The sequence below is a fragment of the Polypterus senegalus genome, chromosome 13 (genome assembly GCF_016835505.1).
Source record: "Polypterus senegalus isolate Bchr_013 chromosome 13, ASM1683550v1, whole genome shotgun sequence".
NCBI lineage: Eukaryota > Metazoa > Chordata > Cladistia > Polypteriformes > Polypteridae > Polypterus > Polypterus senegalus.
Window position 1 is genome coordinate 13,490,651 of NC_053166.1, and position 10,340 is coordinate 13,500,990.

The following is a 10,340-nucleotide window of genomic DNA, read 5'->3' on the forward strand; positions in this document are numbered from 1 at the left end:
TGGAAGTTAGTAACAATACCATACAGAAGGAAATCACCCAGAGGTCAGCAACAGGGAGAGATTACTGCATCTGGCTCACCACTAGGGGATGTTTCAGATTTTTGGGGCAAAACAGCAGGTTATCTATCTCTCCATCTATTGCAGGTGCCATAGACTGGCATCCTGGCCAGAGGTGAGGAAGGTTTCTTGCCCAAATGGGAAGCCATAATGGAAGGTCAAGGATGCACACCCAAAGATAGATAGATATGAGTGAAAGGCACTATATAATAGATAGATAGATAGATGTGAAAGGCACTATACGATAGATAGATAGATAGATAGATATGGAAAGGCACGGTGGCGCAGTGGTAACGCTGCTGCCTCGCAGTTAGGAGACCCGGGTTCGCTTCCTGGGTCCTCCCTGCGTGGAGTTTGCATGTTGCTATCTGTGTCAGCGTGGGTTTCCTCCGGGCGCTCTGGTTTCCACCCACAGTCTAAAGACATGCAGGTTAGGTGGATTGGTGTTTCTAAATTGGCCTTGGTGTGTGGGTGTGTTTGTGTGTGTCCTGTGGTGGGTTGGCACCCTGCCCAGGATTGGTCCCTGCCTTGTGCCCTGTGTTGGCTGGGATTGGCTCCAGCAGACCCCTGTGTTCTCCCCGTGTCCGCGTGGGTTTCCTCCGGGCACTCTGGTTTCCTCCCACAGTCCAAAGACATGCAGGCTAGGTGGATTGGCGATTCTAAATTGGCCTTGGTGTGTGCTTGGTGTTTGTGTGTGTCCTGCGGTTGGCTTGGAACTTGCCCAGGATTGGTTCCTGCCTTGTGCCCTGTGTTGGCTGGGATTGGCTCCAGCAGACCCCTGTGACCCTGTAGTTAGGATATAATGTTGGATTGGATGATAGATAGATAGATAGATAGATAGATAGATAGATAGATAGATAGATAAAGCTTAATTTGTTCCCAGGAGGAAATTAGGCAAGAAAAAAGTGAATTGAAATGATTTTAGGCCAATTCTTCAACATAACCAAATGAGTAAACATTGAAGGGGGTCTGAATACTTTCTGAAGGCCCCCTGTTGATTGGTATTTTTGGTATTTTCTTCTTTTCTATGTAAATTCTTCATATTTTTCTTTATCACATATACCTCATTTGTAGCTGCTCATATTGTCTTTTATATTGGTTTTTATTGCTCATGGCCACTGTTAAAGGTACTATGCAAAAAAAGATTTAGATATTTCATAAATTCAGTAGATCTGTTCTTACTTTCCACTGTTCTCCAAAATTCACACTCCCATGTATTACATATTTTATTTCTGCACTCTACTTGACTTCAGAAAAAAAATACACATCTGCACAGGCACAGGCAGGAAACAGTAAGCCAGGGCTGTGGCTTTGCGCTTTGCTCTCAAACAGAAGCCTTTTGCACGCGCGCACTTTGCAGGCTGTGGCTTACACCTTTGCAGGGCTGAGGTGCGGGCCATCCTGATTTCAAAGGTGACAGCACACAGGGCATTCATTGGGCCGTTTGCTCCTTTACAACACTTTTAAACAGCACTTGCACACCGTCTGTTCCAGCAGGTAGCAGAGTAAATAAATAAATTTGAAATAAATTCACGTACCTCCTGAAAGAGCAGCTGCTCCGCCTTTGCTCTGCTGATGTTTTTGTTGAACCACCTGCAAGGAAAAGAGCAGAACAAAAATGTAATGTCAATCAATAGAAATGCTCGGATTCGCTCCTCAGGGTTGGTGACTTTCTTTTCATTTTCAACAAACAAGAGCGTGATCAAATTAAAGTGCTGTGGCCTGGTGAGTATCGAGATGGAGGGGAAGGAAGATTTTACTGCTGCTGGCTTCCACCTTCATCATGAGCTACTAGTCAATACATTTAGTTCACACCTGTTCACATCTCTTTGCGAGTCAGCCATTGTGACTCTGGCCCTAACCTTGTCTTGTTGTATTAAAAAAGGCCATTCATTTATTCATTTGTTAAATCTGCTTACTTTAATACAGTTGTGAAGGGATATTATAAATAAAATCTACAATTCTGTGAGATCCGCTTAGTCGTCCATCCTGCTGACTATACCACCTGTGGTTGAATAAGATACAGCAGGTTCCCACAGTTACAAATGCTGGGGTGCCAACCCAGTTTTCCATTAAAAAAATAAATTCAAATTGAAACAAAAAAGGGCAACTATGTGTGCCTCTACAACAAATAACATTTAGGAAGGTAAGCATGGCAATTTGTCGGTAAGTTTTTAAGCGCGCCGCTCTCTGGATCAGTTGATTTACTACTGACTGCCTCCTTCCAGCAGTTTTAAATGCGGGAGACTGGAAAGGGGCGTGGTCAAGTGCCCTCACTGGGCGTGTTCTCAGTCCTGCGAAGTGAAAAGAAGAGGCGGAGGTTTGCATGAGCGCCCCCTCTTGGCTCAGGGTGGTAATACCCTGATACTATGTGGTAATGCTAGGTAAAGCACTTTGTTTGTATGAAAATGTGCTATATAAATAAATTGTTGTTGTAATACGTGCTTCAGATGCACCTGCAGATTGATCCACAGATGTGTATTTGTGACACAGGGTCTATCTATAGAAAGCGGTAAGGACAGAAAGCTTAATGTCAGTCAGTCATTTTCCAACCCACTATATCCTAACAGAGGGTCACGTGGGTCTGCTGGTGTCAATCCCAGGGCGCAAGGCAGGAAGAAACCCCGGGCAGGGTGCCAGCCCACACACCAAGCACAATTTACGATCACCAATGCACCCAACCTGCATGTCTTTGGACTGTGGGAGGAAACCCACGCAGACACGGGGAGAACATGCAAACTCCACACAGGGAGGACCCAGGAAGCGAACCCAGGTCTCCTTACTGCGAGGCAGCGGCGCTACCACTGCGCCACCGTGCTGCCCACAAAGTTTTATGTTTTTATGAAATTGTGATCCTGTTTTCTTTGCTATCTGTCCCATCCACCATCCACCGTGCCTCCCTATTAATGTCCCTGTCCTCATGAGTCAAGGATTTGCTCATTTTGGGTCTGATTAATTTACAGAATCGTGGTAACTCCTTGCTGGGTTGTAGCCATGAGTGCTGTCATATCTTGCTCATCCACTTAGTGCAAGGGGACAGTTTTCTACTGCTTTAATTATTAAAAAAACAACAAAACTGGAGTTAAACAACAACCCTTTGTTTCTGCTTAGTGTTGTGCTGCCCTTCCACTCTCGGTCAGACCTCACCCAGCACCCGCCTAACAAAGAGCTACCCCTGGGGTGGAGTGGTGGCTCCGAGGCTAAGGATCTGCGCTGGTATCCTGAAGGTTGCCGGTTCGAATCCCTGTCACTGCCAAAAGAGATCCTACTCTGCTGGGCCCTTGAGCAAGACCCTTAACCTGCAATTGTTCCAGGGGTGCTGTACAATGGTTGACCCTGCACTCTGACCCCAAGGGGTATGCGAAAACTAGCAAATTCCTAATACAAGAAGTTGTATAAGGAGGTGGTTCTCAACCTGTGGGGCGCACGCCCTAACAAAAAAAAGGGACATGAAGATGTGAAAAAAAGAATCGAAAATATGAAAAATACATCTATTGAAACCAAAACAAATTAACTTAAACTACATTCTGATGCTAGAAAAATAAATATAGAGTTAGATAAATGTCGATAAAAGTTAAGTAGGTATAATAAAACTTGTAGTGGTTTATCGGCCACAAAAATTATAGGAATAAATTTTATTAGGGTTTCAAAAAAACGTTAGGGGGGCGCGATTAAAACTGTTATAAAAACTCAGGTCGCAGATACTTAAAGGTTAAGAAACGCTGGTATAAGGTAAAAAAAACGTATGAAACTCCATTTTATATTACAGTATATAGAATCCGAACATGGCGTTACTTGGTTGAGTAATGTTAAGCGCTCTTCAATTCGTCTTCTAGTCTGGCTTCAGTTTGATTGGATGTTTCACTTGCACTGAACCAGCAGGTGGGACTGGTATGCAAACTGAAACATACAGAGAAAAAAAAAAACCCACTGGGACCCCCTTGGGCTGAAATTTTGGGTTGGAAAGTAGTCTACGTTATTCATATGATCCTAGAGAGAAACTATTCCAAATTTGGTTCAGATCAGTCAAAAGGTGTAGGATTGCATCGGGAACAACAGACAGACATGGGCAGAACGGTGGCACAGTGGGTAGCGCTGCTGCCTCACAGTAAGGACACTTGGGTTCGCTTCCCGGGTCCTCCCTGTGTGGAGTTTGCATGTCCTCCCTGTGTCTGTGTGGGTTTCCTCCTGGTGCTCTGGTTTCATTCCACAGTCCAGAGACATGCAGGTTAGGTGCATTGGTGGTCCTAAATTGTGTGTGTGTGTGCCCTGCGGTGGGTTGGTGCCCTGCCTGGGGATTTGTTCCTGCCTTGCACCCTAGGATTGGCTCCCGTGGCCCTGTGTTAGGATACAGCGGGTTGGAGAATGACTGACAGCAGACAGACAATTTGATTTTATAAACATACGCTAGTCAAAATATCCTGGCATTACCTGGGTACTACTGTAGAAAAGATTAACAACAGAAAGCAAAGTCTGTGTTTTTTAAATGGTGACCCTGTTATCGCTAGCAGTCCCATCCGTCATCCACGCTGCCTTCTTATCGATGTCTAAGCTCTCGTGAGTTGAGAATTTGTTCTTTTTGGGTCTGATTGGATTCTAGAATTGCAGAAACTCCTTTCTGGGTTGTAACTGTGAATGCCAACATGTCTGACTTGTCCTCTTAGTTCAAGGTGGACAATTTGTAATGATTAAATTACAAAGAAAAGCCAACAAAACAAGCATTAAGCAACACCCTTTGATCCTCCTTTGAGTTGCGCTGTACTTCCACACTTGACCAGGCCTCACCCAACAACCCCTCTAAAAATGCGCAATGCTCCTATTAATATTAAAGTAGATAGAAGCAGCACATGGCATTGTCTGAGTAAATCATGTTAAGCTATGGTCATTCTCTATGTTAGTCTGGCTTCAGTCCAGTAGATGGCACTAGTGTGCAAACTGTAGCACAAACAAAACAAAACACTGGGACCTCCATGGTCAAAATTTTGGGTTCCAAATTTGCCTATCTTGTCCATTTTTCCCAGAGAGCAACTATGGAAAATTTGGTCCAGATTAGTCAAAGGGTATAGAATTGTATAGGGAACAGACAGATGGACAGATATTCAATTCTATATATTTTGTCCATTGATCTTGGCTCAATAACCCATAATGACAAAGTGACATGTTTTCAGAAAAGTTTGGCAATTCATTTAAAATAAAAAATTAAATCTGTCATTCTCTGAAGTATTCAGATGCTTAATCCGGCACTTTTTAGAAGCCATTTTGGCAGAAATTTCAGCTCTGGGTTTTCTTGGCTCAATCTCTACAAGCTTGGCACATCTGGGTTTGGGCAGTTTATCCCATTCTTCTTGAGAGATCCTCTCAAGTGACATTAGATTGGATGGGAAACGTCTGTAAACGGCCATCTTCGGGTCCCTCCACAGATGTTCTATGGGGATCAAGTCTGGGCTTGGGCTGCGCCACTTCAGGAAACTCACAAACGTGTCCCAAAGCGACTCCAGCGTTGTTCTGTCTGTTGTCTTTGTGTCGTTCTTATGCTGAAAGTGAGGTGGGATGCACTCTGAAGCAGGCATGCTAAACATTTAGTCTTGGACTCAACCAGAAAATTATCAGAATGGTGGTTACTTCATTTAAAAAAATTTTATTCCTTATATTTATTTATTTAATTTTTTTTATTAGAAATCCTATCCCAACCCCAATCCAGAATTTAAACCCCTTTGAACTGGACCCTAATGTTAAGACTTCAAAGACCCAAGCCTAATCTTAAAGTCATACATGGGCAGCCCTAAGGTTTATTTTTTTGGTAGTATGTTTATTAGAAGAACCTTTCCCTTTCCAATACTCTTAACTTAACCCTATTTTTTCTTAATATTTTAAATAATAACCTTCATATTTAAATATTTATGGGCCCCTTGGGTGAATATGACTTCTCGGGGACATACTATAGGTTTTAAATTCCTTATTTTAAATAGTTTTATAATATCGGGAGTGGAATAGAATTAAGTATTTAATACTCTTTTTAATAAAGCGCCTTGATATTTTAACTGGAATTTATTCTAAAATTAAAAATGATTTTATTATGTAACTAGCTGAAATAGTGCCCTGTGTTGGCTGGGATTGGCTCCAGCAGACCCTGTGACCCTGTAGTTAGGATATAGTTGGTTGGATAATGGATGGATGGATGGAACTAGCTGAAATGCCCAGCATTGCCCAAGAGGAAAATAATTTTTTTTTTAATTGTTTGAGAAAAATATAATAAAAAAACTATAATAGATAACCTGTATTCATCAAAATATAATCAGGAATACATTCAAGGTAGTGTAAAAACGATGGGAAAAGATGAAGCCTTTTTCAAGGTTTTTATGACAGATTAATTTTTGTTTTGTGGTGTAGTAATATGTTTTACATGCAGAATTCTTGACAAAAAAAAATGTCAATTAAATTAATATTATTATTAGGTTGATTTAATACTATTACTACTACAACACTGTCTCCCTATTATAAAAAAAAATCTTGGGAGGGAATATAGAGACATTAGACATGATCTTCTCCGAAGACAATTTAACGTCACGAGAGACAAGGCAGTGAGACAACATTTAAAACATTGCTTTTGGCAGACATGCTTCATGTGCTCCCAACTCTTAAAACAACAAGCGACAAGCAGCAGCAAGCCAGCAGATGATCCAACTGCTTCTCCTTAGCGTGTGTTCAGCCCCCTTCACAACGCAAGCAGCAGAGACGCAAAGTGGCAAAAGGACAGCTGCTGTACAGACTTTGAAATGATCGACACGCAGCTCGCCAGCAGCAGCAAGCCAGCAGATGAGCCGACCGCTTCTCCTTAACGTACATTTAGCCGCCCCACCTTCACAACGCGAGCGGCGTTATACGTCCTGCGAGAAAGAGATTTAAGCACGTCTGGGTGCGGAAATAAAGGACAAGTATTGTTTTTATAAAAGTTTTAAAGTAAAAGTGAAAATAATGCATATGAACAAACATTAAACAACAAAACTACTATGGATTTTTCATGATAAAACTGTCGGTTGCTTTTACGGAGCACATCAGAAACATTCAACTGGATGATAACATATGTACAAGACCCGATCTCCAACTGGTCTCTTCCAATTGAAATTAAAAGGTTAAATATTTACTTATATAAGTAAATATTATACTTTACCTATCTATTATATCTATGATTGTTACAATCTGCTTTAAATATAAGATGTATAATGTTCTGTTTTAAATTTGAATTTTAATAGAATTGTAAAATATTCATTACAGACCTTTGAAATTTACTTTATAACACTTTTTATAAAAGCGATTTTATCTAAGGGTATGACTTTTAAGAAGAGTATTTATTTATTTATTTGGATGCTAATAGAAATATGGGTACATGCAGTTTAATTAAAAAATTATTTACAGGATGAGTGTGCCAGTGCTTATTGTCCGGTCTGTACTCCTCCTCTACCCTCGCCTAACCCTCTGTTCTAACCCGTCTCCCTATCCCTCCCGCTGAAAGTATGAAGCTGCCACCGCCATGATTCACCGTTGTGTGGTATTGAGCAGGTGATGAGCACTGCCTTGTCTGCAACATGCAAAGTGCTTCTAGTTTTGCCCAAAGAGTTCCATTATTTGTTTAATCAGATCAGAGAATCTTTCTTCTCATGCTCTCAGAATCCTTTTTAATGATGTTTGGCAAACTCCAAGCAGGCTGACATATGCTAGTGGCTTCCATCTAGCCACTATACCATGAATGCCTGATTCATGGAACGATGTTTAGATGAGTGTCCTCCTAGATGGTTCTCCCATCTCAGCAGAGGACTTCTGAAGCTCTGTTAGAGTAACCACTGGGTTCCTGGTCACCTCCCTGATCAAAATTCTTCTTGGCCAGGTGCTACACATTTGGCTGGACAGTCAACTCTAGGAAGAATCCCGATGGTTCCAGACTTCTTTCCAATTCACAATTCTTGAGGCTGCCGTACTCCTGGGAACACTCAAAGTTTTATTAATAGTTTGTTCCTGTTGTCCTGATCTTTACCTTTAAATTTGATCAACAAGGTCTCCAGGGAGTTCCTTTGACTTCATGGTTTGGTGTTTGCCCTGACAGTGACAGGTTAGAAGGGTGCCTTTCTAAATAATACCCAGTCAATTCAGTTTACCACTGGTGGACTCCACTCAAGTTCTGGAAACATCTCAAGGAGAATGGAAGCAAACAGGAGGCACCTGAGCACAATTTGGAGGACCACAGCACCCGGGGTCTGAATACTTGTAGAAATGAGAGATTTCAGTTTTTGATTTTTAATAAATTTGCAAACTTTTCTGCAATCACATTTAAACTTTGTCATGATAGGTCAGACTGCTGGGTAAAAAACAACCAATTTGTCAATTTCAAATGACATCTACAACACAATAAAGTGTGTACAAAAGTGGAGCCGTCTGAATACATTTCTGAATGCATTGTGTATTATTGTATAAAATGTTATTTTTCAATTATTATTGCGTTAAGTGTATATACATTTGTTTTATTGTATTTAATTGGTTGAACCCTAGGACACTCCAATGGTGGGACTGCCCCAAGCCCTATTTATAGGCTATAAGGTTTACTAGTACTAGTAGTTTAATTACTACTTTTATTCAGCTTTCTGTTTTTTTTCTGGATTTTTGATATTGGATTACATTTGCTTCAGTTTTTTTTTTATTATTTGCTGCGTGAATGTTGTCACAAACATAACTAATGGGAGCGTTTCATGGACTCTTACAAAGAGAAATGTGAGGGGATGAATAAATACTGTATGTGACACAGTCACTAACTTGGTTTGTGTTTCCATTGTTTCCGTGACGTCACTTCCTCTGGAGCCTCTTATGCTCCACTTCTCAAGACGCTGCTGCGATTTAAGAAGACTGCTGACTGGGAGTTTGCATTTCTTCAAGGACCTGCTTCTGAACTGTGATCCAGATGCATACAATGCAACAAACATAGCCATTTTGCGTTTGAGTCTTTGTCCCATGGATATTGTCACTGTTAAATGTACTTCTTTTAACTATTTTGTCTTTTATACATCTATCTATCTATCTATCTATCTATCTATCTATCTATCTATCTATCTATCTATCTATCTATCTATCTATCCATCAAACCCCCTTATTCTGAATTGGGACACGGGACGGCCGCAACCCTTGAGATTTCTTTACAGCTCACACATCGCATCACTACACTAATTCCAAAGAATAAACATTCATCAGGTCTGCCACTACTTACCCAAAAGCCTCTAAGTTGTCAGGGGACTTCTCAATAACAAAGCTGCTGGGTATATAGCCACTTTGTCTGGAGAAGAGGAAAAGAGCACACAGTTAGTTCATTTGTACCACTTTGACACTGGAATTGCATTTTAAATTGAAGCAATATACGCACAAACACATCTCAGCTCCACTCATGCAGATGTCACTATGAGTGGCTGTTGAGTAGCCTTACGTCCTTAGGGGGAAAACTAGCCATAAATCTTGTGATGCAAAGTGCAAATGATCCACAATATAGGAAGGAGAAAACTCAACATAAAGGACAGCAAAGGTCTTTAATAATTGGGTTTGACTTTATTTAGGCAGTTTGTTTAATATGTCCTGAGCAGAAGGGAATTATGTACCACTAATATTCTGAGTCAATCTCACCATCCTCTGCAGTGCCCTACAACCCAGGGCTGAGCAGGTGCCTCATGAAAAAGACAAGCAAGGATGGACTTCATGGGCTCCAGCACCTTCAACAGCTGGTGAGCATAGATAGATGGAGCCATCTGGGCTCTCCTCAAATGTTTATGAAAGACACCACATAATTTAAATATAGAAAAATATGAATGTCACTATGATAGATAGATAGATAGATAGATAGATGATTAGAAAGGCACTATATAACAGATAGATAGATAGATAGATAAGAAAGGCACTATAGGATGGATAGATAGATAAGATAGATAGATAGATAGATAGATAGATAGATAGATAGATAGATAAGCAAAGTTCTTTTTTAAGATGCAAATTTATGACAGAAAGTGCAGCGCAAGGACATGACCGTGAAAGCACAGGGTTACTGGCTCAAGTCCTAACATTGACTCACAGACCAGACAGTACATTTCCTTTGCCAGCTCTCCTGGTTTTTCATAAAGTTATAACATGTTAAGTGCATCAAGTGGAAAAAAAAAATTGAAAGATAAAATAAGGAAGCAATGGCTGACATGCTTTTATTTGGGTAGGCAGAGCAGTTATGAACTCGAAACCACAAGTTTGCAGGTGAAGAA

At 40.9% G+C, this 10,340-nt stretch overlaps 1 protein-coding gene across 1 annotated transcript in view; it reads right to left on the minus strand.

Annotated features, from left to right (window-relative positions):
- itk (IL2 inducible T cell kinase) overlaps window positions 1-10,340 on the minus strand; it is a 103,261-nt gene that overhangs the window by 31,691 nt on the left and 61,230 nt on the right. Inside the window, exons 7-8 of the mRNA XM_039775160.1 lie at window positions 9,311-9,376; window positions 1,596-1,650 (exon numbers count right to left, since the gene is read on the minus strand). Coding sequence (XP_039631094.1) covers window positions 1,596-1,650; window positions 9,311-9,376 — 121 coding nt within the window. The remainder of the gene's footprint in view (window positions 1-1,595; window positions 1,651-9,310; window positions 9,377-10,340) is intronic.